The sequence below is a fragment of the Mugil cephalus genome, chromosome 1, assembly GCF_022458985.1.
Source record: "Mugil cephalus isolate CIBA_MC_2020 chromosome 1, CIBA_Mcephalus_1.1, whole genome shotgun sequence".
Taxonomy (NCBI): Eukaryota; Metazoa; Chordata; class Actinopteri; order Mugiliformes; family Mugilidae; genus Mugil; species Mugil cephalus.
In genome coordinates this window covers 40,575,742-40,591,996 of record NC_061770.1, presented here as the reverse complement: position 1 = coordinate 40,591,996, position 16,255 = coordinate 40,575,742, and the positions used below count along the sequence as shown (strand labels likewise).

The following is a 16,255-nucleotide window of genomic DNA, read 5'->3' as shown; positions in this document are numbered from 1 at the left end:
TTGGCAAACATGCTTGTGTACGTAACTAGTGTGAGTGCGTCCTTAGTCACAGTTTTTGCATCATTTAAACCTTTTTGCTATTAACAAATAATTTTTTAATGTAGATTGTCTGATTCGAGCCATGCGACTAAAATCTATGTTGTCCTAATTGGACTGAATTATTTAGTACTGACTAATGCATAATTGATTTACAGTGTTATAGGCTGTCTGGTGGGTGAAAGTGTTAAAAAAAATATGCTGTGTTCGAGGTAGGTAGGCCTCATCGCAAATGATTCATCACTTCTAATGAGTGTAACGTGTTCTATTGTTCGGGCGCCGCAGCGCTCCTCCGGTGCCAGGAAAGATCGCCATATGATCTCAGTCTTTTGCATTATGCATGTCAGGTAATCAGCCCCTGAATGGACCAAACGGTGTAATAATGAAGCGATGAGCCCGGCGCCAGGTGACATTTGGAGTCGAGGTGCTTTCGCCGGTGTACGCTGCGTCCTTTGTTTCCCGCCGCCTACGGACACTCGTGCGTTCTGTTCATCCCGGGCTCCTCGTCCCGCTCCTCATCCAGCGTCGTTATGTAATTTAATTAACGAACCTTGACCGTCGGTAGTTGCGCGCTCCTGGTGCCCGGTGCAACGCTTGGCAGTCGCGCTTTGTGCACGCAGCACACGCAGTGGAGGCTTCATCGCTGAAAGGCTTCCAACTGGAGAAAAGACAGAGCGTGATTGATTTCTTTTTTCATTTCTCCCACAGTCGATAGCAGATTAAGGAAATGATCAGACGCACTATACTCCTGCTTTAAGGCATGATCTCTCGTTTTTGTTAGTTTTCTGTTATTCATCTTATTTCTGCGCGCGTGTGCTAATGCCACTCCGCTTTTTGTTGTGCCGTCTCACCTGCCGCTGGTATTTACCATTTGGTCAGATAGTGAGTTTCCACTTGATTCATTACGCCAAGATCTTGCTCGCGCTGGCAGCTACTTACATCGCCCCGGGATAAAGAGCACAACACCGTCATTTAAAAAGGCAAATGGATCAGGCAAAGAGTGACTGCTGCTTTGTGCGAGTAAGGAAGCGGTGTTTCTAGATCGGTATCTTACTTCAGATCAGACACTGCCTTTGCATAATAACGTCTGTCCATACAGTCAAATCATCTCTTGGTATTCTATACTTTGTATGCACTGACCTTTGTGCCACTCACACATAGTTTCCCGGGGCTTTGTTCTGCCTTAGCTCTGCCCGTCGGCCGTGCTGAGATTTCCAGCGGTCGTGCTGAGTCTTAGGGGAGGAAAATTGCTGGTGTGGTGGCTCGTCCAGTGGAAGGGGGCGGAGGGTTTGACGTGGGCAGTGACAACCCCGAGCCTCGCCCGTGCTGCATCATGCAACATCAGCGGTTTGTTGATAGGCAATCCGGCACCCGATGGAAAGATGCAGTGCGCAGCAGGATTAGGTGTTTCTGGTCTAGGAATTGGAGTAATTTCTTGATCTGGATCATTCTTTTATAAATGATATTCCACACACTTCATATAGTTCTCAAACTGAGTTAGTTTTAGGTAATATTTTGTTAAGTTGTGTAGGGCAGTCGCAGTTATTGTAAGTAGTAGAGATCAACCGATATATAGGCCATCTGATATTTCGGGCCAATATTTGTGTTTTTTTTATACACATATATATATATTTTTTTAGAGATTTACAGGCGGGCACATCAACAGGCAGCCCCGTGCAGCTGGAGATGCTGCAGACCCGTGCAGCCCATACATTCCCCCTCCCCCACTAGCAGAGTGCGGCCCCAAAAATATGAGTTGAAATAAGAAAAAAAATATGTTTTTTTATTTATTTTATTTTTCTGACTCCCGCTTGTTCTCTAGCTTTTAACCCATTTATTTTTTATGCATAAGAGCGTTAAATATTCTTCAAGTTCAGTAAATGTTCATGTTTTTGGTTAAATTGAGACATGAGAGTTTATCATTGTGTCATTTTTATCATGTAAATGGAGGGAGATAAAGCAGTACCACCAACAAATATTGGCTCAGAAAAATCTGCAGCATATATCGGCCATCGGCCTCTGCTGATGTAAAAAAAAAAAAAAAAAAATATCAGTATCGACCCTAAAAAATCCATATCGCTCGATCTCTAGTTGGTAGTACTCCCACCAGTCAGTTATATTTTGAGTGGCCAGACTGAGTAAGCGGAGCTGTATTTTGCTGGTATTTCTGCAAATGTCTCAATAATAAAGCCAAATGCGAGTGCACGTGTGATATCCGTCCTGTGTGTGTGCGCCGGTGAAGCCTTAGCGCACACAAACCTTCAGAGAGCTATCAGGGCCCGGGAGGAAGACCATGTGCTGGAATTGTAGACGTCTAAACCGCCAGATCAGGGCCAGACACACGGTTGCACTCCGTGTTCTCCGCTAAATGAAGCCAGGGGTTGTTGAGCTCCGCAACAGTCTGTCTCACTTTCTCCAATTAAGCTGATCTGTCCGGCACCATATGACTACGCACCTCCCGCCGTCTCATTCCTCAGAGAGATCGCATTAGCTCTGAACCGAGCCAGCCTCAAACATTCGAAGCTGCACATTTTACTTCTTCTTCTTCTTCTTCTTCAGCAGTTTCCGAGAGACTGCGCCGACTTCTTCTTCAGATTCATACCTGAGCGTTTGCTGCTTAATCATTCTTTCACGAGTACTCGGCGAACAAAGGTGGCTGCAGGGGTCGATGATCTAAATCTTGATGAGTTCAAACCCCAAAACTCATGAAATTCATTAAATGTTGCTATAAACCTGACCAATGCAGGAAAGTGTACCTTCATTAAATAAACTTTAATGCTTATTTAGCCCACCCTCCAGACATCCAGAGGTTTAGTGGTCTATTAGGTCTTAAACCTAATGGCTGATGGATGGCTTTAATTTGTATCTTGGAAATTACAATACTAATCTGAGACAAATTACCGGGGAAAGTTAAATCGGACGTTTTTTTTTTTCCTCCTCCCTGACCCGCTCTCGCTCTCTCGTTATTTCTCTCGCATGCTAGTTTTAAGGCTGCGATGCAATTTCCCGGTTACATAACGGGAGAGAACAGAGAAATGGTGAAATTAATGAAGGCGAAAGCGAGCGGCTAATGGAGACCGTTTCTGAGTCATACTTGAGCTTGAGGCGGATCGCCGCGGGTCAGCCTCCGCTCGCTCGGCTATCTGGCTCTGTATGAAAGTGAGGAGTAGACGCAACAATTGCTGTCTAGTAAAATCTTAATAATGGGTTTGGAAGCAATTGTATTTGCGCTAACTTTAGCCGGTTGCATCGGTGAATGATTATACAATATAATATTCGACTCCACCGCTTGTTTTTTTCATACAAGTAATGAAAAAATAAGATTTTTCTTTCTTGATTGAGTTGTTAGGTCATGTTGTTTTTTTCTCGGCTGCGAGCTTTTTAATTTTTGTCATGGGAATAACACCTTTGCCTTTACAGTGTAGAACCCACCATTACAATGTGCCATGTAATGTTTTTGGCAGGGGTGGGTGTTACTCTTGCTAATAAGACGGCTGTTAGAAATTCCACAAGGGGAAAGTTCACAGTGTTTCCATTGTCTCGACTGTAGGAAATGGAAGGGTGATACGTTGAGAGGTTTGCCAACACGCTAACAACAACAGCTTTCACACGGGATGTTTTCCTTTTTTTAAATTCCTTTATTAAAATTATTCTTTAGCGTTTGAATTTTAGGACGTGTCACGGTTTCGTCCCTTCGCTGGGAGCAGATGTGACTCATTCCCAGCGTGAAAAGTTGCACGAACGGTGCCAGCTGTTTTCAGAGTTCACCAAAAATCGCTCCAAACTCCGCTCGGTTGCCGTCCTCATATGGATGTTTACTTACATTAAGTGAGGTTGTGGTCATATTTCATTAACTTGACTGAGCGTGACTATTAGGGAAACCAAATGAGCACTGCGACTCATAGATCAGGGGTTTCCCCCATGAATCTTCCACGCGAAACGTCCTCAGGTGTCTAGTTACGTGCAGTAGAACGTGCAGCCGTCTTTCCACACCAGTGGGATATATTTTCTTCAGGTGTGCTGCGTTCAGGTCCAGCAGCTATGCAGCGGTGATGGACTGCCTCGGGAGTTCACCTGTCATTGCAATACATCTTAAAAACCTAACAAGGCGGGTGGAGGCAGATACTGTAGGAACTTAACCTCCTGCTCCCATCTGACAGTTTTATGGAGTTACATGGTATTATATTATACAGGTGCTCAGTTTTAGTCCTTCTTGTTCCAGCTGTTATTCTTGGGCTACATACTGTACGTGTCATTCGCTCGTCAACCACCGCTTTGTAGCTCACAGTCGGTGGCGAGTGGACGGCTCTGGGTGCCTCGGTAGCTCTCCTGTATGTGTTCCACGCCGAGTGTTTCCGCGTCAAGCAGGTGGAACGTGAAAATGTTGCTTGTGGGTGTGGTTGGAGCGAGCCCTGAGTTTCAGCCTCATCAACGTCCCATTGGTCAGCGTCCGAATCGTTTCGTCTCAAAGTCGAGATCAGTTCGTCTCTCCAACTTGCTGGATACTTTGCTGCTAGTCTCTTCCTTTTTTAGACAGTGACAGTTTTATGCAGTGAAGTTTAACACTAGAGCAGGCGTTCAATATTAAGCTATTCAAATAATACACAGGTTCAAACATGTGCGACAGTGAGAACATAAAGGAAATAATTGACAGATTCAAGTTTTAACTTTACCTGGGGACTGAACAGGCTCTCGGATGATTGCGGGGAATTTGACAGAGCCTCGTGATTGGCTCAGCAGTGATGGGGGCGGAGCCTACTGTGTACAGGAGGCTTAGATTGACAGGTCGAGTGTGGGAAGCGCTGAGTGGAAGATGACAACATCTTCTGCCTCCATTTATCCCTTTACTCAAATATGTTGCATTCATGTTAATGTGTATTTATACAAATTTAAAAATATATTAAAAATTATTTATCAATGAAAGATTTAAAAGTACTTCCCCTCATCCACAATCTGATGTGGAAACTTAAATAAAATAAAAATAATTTATTAATTAATAAAACTAAATGAAACGAATAGCCTTGATTAATTTAGTAATAATGGAGCCGTTGTCTGTTAATTGGTTGGTTCCTCAAAGACGCCTGGATACGATCTTTAACCTTCAGATTCGCGACAGCTGTCGGTTTCAGAGCGCGGCCCCTGCCTCTCTGTCTCGGGTCAAACGCGCTCCCTGACGTCACGCTTCACATCAGTGTTGCGTTTCTGTGTGCGCTCAGCGCCGCGGGGACCAGCGCGGTGTGGTTGTTTGCCGCCGCCGAGCTCAAAGCCCCGAGGCCCCGGCCTCAGGCTAGAGTTGCGCAGCAGGTGCTCAGAGGAGGCCAGATTGGGGCCTTGGGTAATTCTATCTCCGATGGGGATCTCTCAATGCCCCAGATACCTGAGCACAGACATTAGTCTTATATTGTTCTGGAAGATTAATATAAGCTCACTGAGTATTGATTTGGCTTAACAGACTTTTTTCAACTGAATGATGAAGATATTTGATGCACTACCTCCGTCATATCACACAGAACCATAAAATCGACTATTATAACTAAGCTAACCTGGTACTATTTGTGAAGTGTGAGTGATATCCAGCCTCTTGCAGCTTCCTGTAAGTGTTTCTGATTGTTACGGACTCATTAACGCTGAAAATATCCCGGTTTTCGACTGCAACCAAGTCCCGTGAATGTGCAATTTCAAACACGCGCCCGTTAGGAAGCTTTAACTACTGCTGCCGAGATCCAAATATCGTCCGTCACTAAGCGCACTGTGACACAGATAAAGCCGCTGGTCTGATTACCACTGATGTCATGTACGGGTAGGACGGACGTGGTGAACACAAAACGCACAACCACCAACTCTTTCTGTTACTAGTTTCGTGCGAGATACGTCCCAGTTCAGCAGGTGGACATTAATTAAGAACGTGTCTTATTTTATTTTGTTTTAAAAATCACTCTGTTGAATTAAAAAATCCACAGCATGTGGCCTTCAGTCATGTATTTTTTAAGGAGAATGCTCATCGAGAGATGGCAAAATGGAAATAATTACACACTTTTCTTTAAGTAAAGGCTACAAACTACCTCTAGGAATAGTTTCTTTTTAAAGCTGAAAGTCTTTTTACCTTTTTTTTTTTGATGTCAGCCGCTCAAATGACACGATGTCCATTTTAAAGGGCTCCCCTGACTGTTCTTTTGTCGCGTTTTCATTAAAAGTCTGCACGGAGACTAATTGGGCTTTTTTGCATAAGAAGTCTCGTCTGTTTTATGCGGCGATCAGATTGGCGAGGACGCTGTTTTAAATTAAAATACATGCAAACAGCGTCGGGGCCCGTGAATGCATTAGTTGTACTCTAAACGACTGGAGTGCATTCAATAGCTGTGCAACGCCGTCTCTTATAAGCCACTAATTATGGAAATTGACAGTAACAGAGATTTGTTGTGGATTTGGTTAGTCTAATTTCCATGATGCCTTCAGGGCCCTCGGGAATAAACATAAATTCGCAGTTGGAAATGGCTGTGACTGACAAATAATTTAACGCGCGTCAGACCGAAGATGATGTCTCTGTTTTTTTCTTATCAAGGACATAAAAAGTGTTTAAATACGAAGACGGTTACACATTAAACCCCCTCCTATACTCATGTTATTTAGACTTTGTCCTCACGCGAAAGGCTTTTTTTTTTTTTTTTTTTTTTATGTGAATAAAACAGCAGATGTCTCAGTTCCCTGCGTTCGCTTTCGAAGTGTAATCTCTTTTGCTATGAGTATTGCCAAGCAAACTAGAAAATGTGTGGGTCTGTATAAATATTGAAAATGGAATGACTCACGGATCATAGCGGCAATCTGGTAAATTGTCTCGGAGGGTGGGCTGGAAGCACGGGAGTGAACGCTGACTCCGTCTCCTGCGGGGAGTCGATCCCCCTGGAAGGTACAAAGTACCTGCAAATCAAACAGCTTAAATGCCGCTTGCTCGGTGACGTGGAATTAACTGTGTATCCTCGTAAGTCTTTTGTCGTCGCAAAGGGTATTAAAGCACTGTAAATACGTTGTGGAAGTATACCACCCATAATGATGATTTTTATTTATATATATATATTTGTTTTTTTGTTTTTTTTTATCTTTGCAGCTGTCCCCTTCCCCCCGAGTCACCGGCTGACGGCCAAAGAGGTGTTCGACAGCGATGGGAAGCCCAAAGTGGACGTGCTGAAAGCTCACCTAACCAAGGAGGGCCGCGTGGAGGAGGCGGTGGCCCTCAGGCTCATAGGGGAGGGGGCCGCGATCCTACGCTCAGAGAAAAACCTGTTGGACATCGAGGCCCCCGTGACAGGTCAGGAGAAAAAACAACAACGGCTGAAACGTTTCAAAATGATTTTTTTTTTGTTTTTTCTGTGCTGCCAGACGAATGGTCTCATTATGGGGTTAGTTTGAACTGATTATGGTCACAGGCACAAATTCCTCTTTATTCTCACGTGGACACAAGTATTTGACACTCGTAAATTTATAATTACAAATTATTATAGATAAAATTGATTATTGCAGCTAATTGGATTAATCCTTCACTTTCCTTTATCTTCTTTGCAACTGAACTGTTTTTATTTGAAGAGGTCACCGCGGGTTTGAAGAGGAATTAATTCGCTGATAATGAAAATTATCTGTAGTTTGCAAAGCTACATCCAGTAGATGAAGGCCTCCGCCGACAGATTGGTGTTTGTCCCTAAAATATGTAAATGAGTGTTTTTATTCACTTTAAAATCAGAAGGCTGTTTTGTGCGTACGCTCCTCCTGGCAGTCTGCATTATTACTTTGTGTTGTTTTCACTTTAAGAGGATTTAATGTGGTCTGAATATGATAAAAATTTAAACTGAAAAGCACTAAAGGCTTATTTTCCAAAAAATATTTGCAAATGGAGGGTGCAAGGTGAGCAGAGTGTGGGGTTAATATATAGTAAATATATATTTAAAATGTTTAAACTCAGTGAGCGAAAGCTTGAAATCAGTGATTATATGTTTGAGAGTTTGCATATGCTGCATGTGTTCTTCGTTTCCGTTTCCTCTTCTGTCTTACCACCTGCCTCACCTGCCTTTGCTCACCGTTTCTTTCTGCTTAGATAGCATTCGGTCTCCGTAATGCTTCTCCTGTGAAGCCAAACACTTTGGATTGTTACTGCTTCTCTATGGATAAAAATGAATTAAATTGGGGGGAAAAAAAATGCTTCAGAAGTTTTGTCCAAATATATGCAGAGCAGTTCTCAGGTCACAGTTTATGCAGCTACTAGAAAACAAACTAATGCGACAGCGGCGGCAGAACTCAAACTCTAAATGCGTTGGAGAGAGCCGCGGTGCTTTTAATGTAAGTCCGGAGAAAGAGAACTCTGATGTAAAATGATATTTGCTGACATTTTGAAATTCTCTTTCAGGCGTTCGACGCCGTTCGATACATTATGCGAGTTTCGATTTATAGTTTCAGTCTCGCAAAACTTTTTTCTATTAGGCTCAGACACGTGAGTTTCAACATTCATCAGATTTTGTTTGTGGTTTCGAGTTCTAGCGCGATATTAATGCCACAGAGGGGAGGTACACCGGGGGACTCTGAGACGAGCGAATGTGATTTATGTGGGAGAATAAAACAAACCCTTATTCGCCCGTTTTTAATTAGATGCTTCCTCTGTCGTTGAGAACAATCAGAGCCAGGAGGGCGTGACTGACTCACTCTGGGTGGACGTTTACATGGTGGACAAAGATGGACGCTCTCCAACGTTCTCCCTCCGAATCCCAACCACAACTTGCGCAGTTGGCAACCCCACAGTACGTTAGAACAAAAGGACCCTCTGTTTACAGCAGTATGAAATCTTAATTTTCCTAATTAACTGAGTCACTGTGCCTCCGGGCCACGCGTGGGCCACGCAGCTAGCCATGGCAGTTTATTTTTAAGAAAAGCTCAGGTTCGGTTCGTCCGATTTGGCGGAATTAACGAGCGCTGGTGGGATTCGTTCACGCGGCCGCGCGCTGCGCATTAAAACCCAGACACCGGAGACAGAAAACACCTGCTAACCTTTTATTTATCAGAGCTGTTATTGTGGCGAAACTATAAAAATAAAAGCTAATTCGAGCTAAGTTGAGCTCATCGGCGTCTATGAAGGAAGGAGCTGCTGCAGGAGGGTCACTGATGCATATGCACCGATCCACTGCGTCTATTGTTGTCTTTCTTCCTGGTCAAGTGCCCTGTTCCTCCATTAGACTTTGTGATGAGGCTTCTTTGATGTCGTTGTAATCAGAGGCAGAGGCCCACTCAAAGGATCTATGGCAACCCATCGTTTCCGAACACGGGGCCATTCCCACAATTTAGCCCCGAGTATTTGGCAGACGAGGCGTCGCACTCACTTAAATTCATGAATGCACGAGCCTGTTTGAATAGTTGCTGCAATGGGAGGACGTCACGTCGAGGCCGGTCGAGACACAAAGATGCTAACAGGCAGCCTTATTTTTGATCAAAGAAAAACCGTCCCGCACCTCTTTATTTTTAGATCTTTATTTAGCCACGCAGACACATAACCAGCTTCTTTAAATGTTGTTCACATGCAGGAGAGGGAAAAGGACAGTGAGTCCAGATTAACTCATTCCAACTCACCCGAGTTATATTGATCTTCCTTCAAACTAAACCTGATAGGTGAAGTCCCTTAGTGAGTCAGTGTGTTGGTAGTAAGAACTAGTACATGTACCGATCAACCACAACATTATGACCATTGAGAAGGAGAAGGAAGGAAATAACATCTTAGGACCAGTCCAGTGTTGTGCTGGGAGAGTGTGGTACCTGGTATTCAGGTAAAGTATCCTGCAGCATGTGGCGTTTGATTGCATTAAAAAAAGAAAAGATTTAGAACATTTAGAAAAAATAAAAAACAGTCTCTTCTCCAAACTAGCATCACTAGCCAATCAGAAGTAGGGTCGGGGTGGGTCTTGGAAAACCTGGTTGAGATCCAGGTGATGCTGCATTCATGACAACTTGGGAAAAAATGAGCTCTGAGTTGTCAAACTCAGAAATTCTGTGCATATTTTAATGTTCAGCAAACGGTGACAGCATACCAAACTTATATTTTCTATGCTATCATATGAAGTCTGAAATTTCTGAGTTGGAATATGGAATTTCCGAGTTTCAGTGAAGGCATCATCTAAGCGTTATTTTTCATCAAAGTCACTGTTGTTGGAAAGATGGAGAGTAAATTTATGAGTGTAGGAGAATGTGTCCCAACTACGAACAAAGCACTTAAAAAAAGTAAAATAATAATAATAATAAGTTATATTAAATGTTAGGATGTGACTCATAGGACCAAACCCCCCCACTATCAACATCCTGTGACCAGACACCACAGGAGGCACAAGGAAAACCTACAAAATATCAGGGCGGTGGTCATAATGTTGTGGCGGATCGGCGTAGCATGCGCATGAAGCAATAGCAAAACGCTCCGGGCCTCAGAGAAACCTCACGACGTGACGTTAACGCGGCTGCTCTCAACAATATGACTTAACGTGACCCGACATTCTGTTTGTATCAGGAAATGTGAAACCATAAAGCAGCTTCCTGTCTGAAAATTCAGCGCAGTGTGGTTTCCTCTATGTAAACACGGTCTGGTGATGACCTTCCCTTTGCGGTCAGGTCGTCCTTTTTCACATCGAGAGAAGCTCCGCTGCGCGCCGACGTACCTCGATTCTGGATTTCACGGCCCCGTTCAGATGGTCGGCCGTCGAGGCCGCCTTCCTTTTGTTGTGTGTGTTTGTTCTTTCCCTCCCACTCGACACCCCCCGCCTCAACCCTTCTCCCACTCACTAGTGTGTTTTGTTTTTTTTGTGACGAGGGTTTCTCTGCTGCGAGTGCTCATGCCCTCGCTGTGTTTCCCTCTCTCTCGCACTCGTGCACCGATTTGCTGTAGGCATCTCTTTGCTCCTCTCCTCCCCTCTGTCTGCTTTGCTTTCTTCAACTTCACGTTGTGTGTCATGCTCAGGAGTTGCTTCTTTCACGCCCTCTCTATTCCGACGTGACACACGCTCAGCGAATTAGCATGTAAATATTTATCATGGATGCAGAGCGCCGTGACATGTCAGCTCATCTCTTTCTCTTTCTCTGCCCGTTTCTCCCTGCTTCTCGCGCAGTCACTTCCTCGTTGGGCCAGATGGCAGGTGGGGTTTTCATGAAGGGAGGGGTGTGTGTGTGTGTGTGTGTGTGTGTGTGTGTGTGTGTGTGTGTGTGTGACGAACCGTGCTGGCTTAGGCTCCTGAGCACAAGCTGCTCCCATGGCCTTCGCACAAGTCGCCCATCAATAGAGCCTCCTGCAGCCGCATCGCCAGGCAACAGCGAGCGCTCGCCCCGTTCGTACACATGTTCGTGGTGCGCGAGCTGCGTCGCGTTAAAGCGCAATAAAAAGCCGAGTTTTAGAATTTTTTTTTTTTTCTTTTAGCCTCAGCTGTTCGTAACAGGGATTATGTTCAGACCTTGGTCGTGGTATTTCCTGTGTACTCCTTAAAAAGAGGCCTTGGTTAGATCTCGTTGTTTGCTCCCTCTCCAGTAAGCTGTTACGCAATGCTCTTATAATGAGAAATCCACTGCTACGGACGTTAGCAAGAACGATAAATCAGCCGGTCTGAATTCCTCTTGTTATGCACGTAATAGTATCCGCGCACAATGTGGGTGTCGTCAGCAGATGCGACTATAACAAACCGAAGCAGAAATGGAATAAGAGAAGATTTTTACTGAAGCTGTACAATAAATTTGACTCCTCATAACTGATCGCCCGCCGCTGTACATTTCAAAAAGCACTGCGTCCAGATTATCGCTCGTAACATGTCGCAGGCTCCGCCTCCGCCTTTGCGTTAATGCGTGCTCTGCAGGATGCAAGCTCTCTCTCTCTCGAGAGAGTGCCATCAGAAAAACCCGGGGTATTGTCTCAATCAAAACGCGATCGGGCACGGCCGGCGTCTCGGCGGATTTCGCTCGCTCAATGAGCCCCGGCCTTTGGAGTGGCCTGTGTAGGTTCTGAAGCCAGGTTGTGTAATGCCCACCGCCCACTCAGTAGCTGCCGCCCGCTGATACGCCGCCACTCGGGGAGATCACTTCAGCGCGCAAGCCGTAGACGGCCGGAACGAATTGTTTCTCACTCCCGATAATGTACTCCCACCTGCTCTTCTTATGTGGGCTTCGGTTCTCACCTCGTTTTTTTTTTTTTGTGTTTGTGTGTGTGTGTGTGTGTGTGTGTGTGTGTGTGTGTGTGTGTGTGTGTGTGTGTGTGTGTGTGTGTGACGGGAGCGAGGGTGGGAAGGAGGGAGCCTGTCTGTAGGTGTGCGGGAACAGAGTGATGGGTGGATTGTGTGTTTTCGGCCGTGATGAAGAGGAGCTCTGAGCTGTTGCGGTGTCTCTGTTTGATTTGCATCGACCGGCTCAGTCCGACGCTCGGTGACGGCAATTCACTGTGATCATCGCATCACGTCTTCTTGCCCTCCCCCCCGTGATTGAACTCCCGGCATCGCCATGTCAACCCTCTGTTATCTTCAGCAGCAAGTGATAGCTTTTCCGAAAGGTCAGCCGGACGCGCAGTCCTCCCACACGCGCTGGGTTCGGACTCGTGCTCCAGGTGAAATTGCATCCTCGCTAGACTCCTGAAAACATGAAAATGTAATTTCCCTTTTTTAATTAATTTATTTATTCTTTTTTTTTTCAACACGGCTGCTGTGTAAGTTCAGTGTAGCTCCAACAGTCGCGTGTAAAACTGCAAACCGTGAATTCGCCCAATCTTTTGTTGGTCGTCCTTTCAGATCGGCAGCGTCGAGTTGATTGTTTATTTTTTAACGGCTCATTTAAAGCCGAGATTGTTTTTTGTGCTTTTACACAATACTTGCTTTTCGTTGTTGCCATTGGTGATGCACGGAGAGCTACTTTATCAGGTCAGTAGCAACCAAGGTTAGTTTTTTTCTCCTCTTTCTTTCTTTCTCAGTGATATAAGCTGCCATTGTTTAAAGGATTTAAAGCCACTGGGACGTTTCCATAGCGATAGCCAGCCTTAACATCACACACCCTCCTGGAGAAAACAAGATGAGCCGATAGGATTGCGTAGTCGCTCCTTCTTAAAAATGTATTCATGTTCTTCCATAACATCCAAAAATGCAGTGAGGATTCTTTTATCTTTAAGGATTGAGTCTGTATGAAACTCATTAAGTAGAAGTGAAACATAGAACACATAGAAATGAAATAATGTTAGAGCAAAAATTGTATTATACACCCACTTGCCACTTTATTAGGTACACCTGTTCAAATGCTTGTTAACACGAATAGATAATCAGCCAATCACATGCTGCATGCTGAGGTTATCAAGATGACTTGCTAAAGTTCAAACCAAGCATCACAATGGGGAAGAAAGAGGATTTAAGTGACTTTGAACGTGGTGTGGTTGTTGGTGCCAGATGGGCTGGTCTGAATATTTCAGAAACTGCTGATTTACTGGGATTTTCACTCAAAACCATCTCTAGGGTTTACAGAGAATGGTCCAAAAAAGAGGAAATATCCAGTGAGCAGCAGTTGTGTGGACGAAAATGCCTTGTTGATGTGAGAGGTCAGAGGAGAATGGGCAGACTGGTTGGAGATGATAGAAAGGCAACAGTAACTCCAATAACCACTGGTTACAACCAAGGAATGTAGAATACCATCTCTGAACGCACAACACATGCCACAGTCTACCTGAGTATTGTCGCTGACCATGTCCGTCCCTTTATGACCACAGTGGACCATCTTCTGATGGCTACTTCCAGCAGGATAATGCACCATGTCACAAAGCTCATATCATCTCAAACTGGTTTCTGGAACATGACGATGAGTTCACTGTACTCCAATGGCCTCCACAGTCACCAGATCTCAATCCAGTAGACCATCACCTTTGGAATGTGGTGGAACGGGAGATTCTCATCATAGATGTTCAGCCGACAAATCTGCAGCAACTGTGTGATGCTGTCATGTCAATATGGACCAAAACCTCTGAGGAATGTTTCCAACACCTTGTTGAAAGTATGACACCAAGAATTAAGGCAGTTCTGAAGGAAAAAGAGAGTCCAACCTTTTACTAGCAAGGTGTACCTAATAAAGTGGCGAGTAAGTGTATATTAATTGCAATATTGAATAATGTTAACATTTTTAAGAATTTCCTGAAGAATGTGAATGTGGCATCTCCATGGTGACTCTTGATGCTTGGATATTGACTTGGCAGAACTCGTATTGCAGAGGAGGAATGTTCAAATAAAATAATCGCATTGAATTTGGAAAGAAAAAGAACTGCGTGTACCTGATCTGACAGATAAAGATGATATAAGTGTTTTTGTAAGCATTAAAAAATGAGTAAATCAAAGTGCCAGTAAATAAGGAATTAAACAGTAGCTGCAGTTGAAGTTCTATTTCTTAAAGCACGGTTTGATTCATTTTTGCTCCGTGAAGTCAGTTTCTCAGGGATTTTACAACCAATCTAAAATAGACCAGCCCTGCGTCTGATGTAGACTTGGCTTGATTGCAATAGGACAGCTTTAGAAATCGGACACAAATAAAAAGGGCCCTTTTTTTTCTTTTTTCTTTTCTTTTTTTTTGAAGTCGGTCCACTCTGCGTGGGTTTAATAAAAGACAAATGGTAAAGCGGAGGTTTACGATACAGTCGGGGGGGGGGGGCTGATTCTCAAAGCTGTCTCATGAGGCTCGTAACTTGAGATAATTGCTCTCCGATGCTGTCCTCCAGCTCCCGCTAATTGGGTATCTCTGCGAAAGAGTTTTTCACAGGCTCTTGTTGTATTTCTTGCTTCTAGATACAGTTCATAGAGCATCCAGGATCGTCTGTGTACTTTTCAAATTAGATTTACATCTACTCGCCCTGTTGTTAATTACTTAATTAGGCCATCACTCGAAGAATAGACGAATTGATGCCACGCTTATCCTTCGGTGATTAGTGCTGATTGTCACCTACGTGTGGTATATGACAGCTCTTTGTGAAGACAGTGACCTGTATGTTGGGTAATGAACTGGAAAAGCTTTAAATCAGAACATAAAGAAACTATATGTTGGTATAAATAGTTGTTTTTTGATCACAGTGGCTGCTTAGATTTAACCCCTGTGACCCTGCCCACTCTACTATTAACCACCACTTCACAGCTATCATCATGCAGTAGACTTTATTTTATCGTATGTAGCCCTAACTCAGTTTATTTCTTTCCATTCAGTCCGTACTTTGCTAACTACCTTAGTGCTTAGAGCACATTCATCGTATGAGCAGCTAGAGCTTATAACCAACATTTAAATAAAGCAATAAAAGGCTTTGTGGTGATACAAGTATTGAAGTGGTTTTGGCAACACCTGTGGTTATGGTTAGAGACCGATATGGATTTTTTTTAGGGCTGATACCGATTTTCGTTTTTACATCAGCATTGACCGATGGCCGATATGTGCTGTCAATTTTTCTGAGCCGATATTTTGAGCGCTCAATTCCACCTCAGCTGAAGAGAGGCAAATCTGTCAATTACTTTTTCCTGCTTAACTCTCAATCACCTGCTTCTCAGTGGACATCACAGCTAGGTCCTTCTCAGAAAATTATATTTAGCTCACAGGCTGTATTAGTCTCACACCTTGGCTTTAACGTCAACACATATTCCAACCAAAAGCTTAACAACAGCTCTGAATCTTAAATGTGGACAGTGGTTGATTGACAACCTGCACTATTAGCTTGCCAGAGAGAGAGAAAAAAAATGTCAGCTAGCAAACTCCTACTGAACAACAACAAATTAGGGCTGTTGTTATATAAAGTAAAGTAAGTAGTGATAAAGTAAATTTGTCTTTGTTTGGTAAGCATTTAAAAAACAACCAAAAAAGGGGTACACGCATTTTTTCCAGCTTCCAGATGCACGCACTCTGTTAGTGGGGGAGGGGCAATGTATGGGCTGCACTGTCTGCAGTGTCTCCAGCTGCACTTCCCTGTCTGAAAATCTTGCGGTGGGGTGGGAATTCACCCACATATTGGCCGATACCAATACCGGCAACAAACAAACCAAACCATTATTTGATTTGATGGATAAGTCAGTTACACTATTTGCTGAGCGTACAGCTCTTCATCTAACAGCTGACTGTGGTCATCCCCCGTAACATTTCATAAAATGCCTAAACTGACCATTATCTCATCTCCGGCACTCGTACTTTTATTGAACGACAGCCATTTTTAAGTCAAAAT

At 43.9% G+C, this 16,255-nt stretch overlaps 1 protein-coding gene across 6 annotated transcripts in view; it reads left to right on the top strand.

The window, feature by feature from the left end:
• The window catches only part of LOC125020646 (serine/threonine-protein phosphatase 2B catalytic subunit alpha isoform), a 68,862-nt gene that overhangs the window by 18,285 nt on the left and 34,322 nt on the right, over nt 1-16,255 (top strand). For all 6 annotated transcript variants that reach the window (XM_047606085.1, XM_047606084.1, XM_047606094.1 and 3 more), the window contains exon 2: nt 7,142-7,342. In XM_047606085.1, the coding sequence (XP_047462041.1) occupies nt 7,142-7,342 (201 nt within the window). The remainder of the gene's footprint in view (nt 1-7,141; nt 7,343-16,255) is intronic.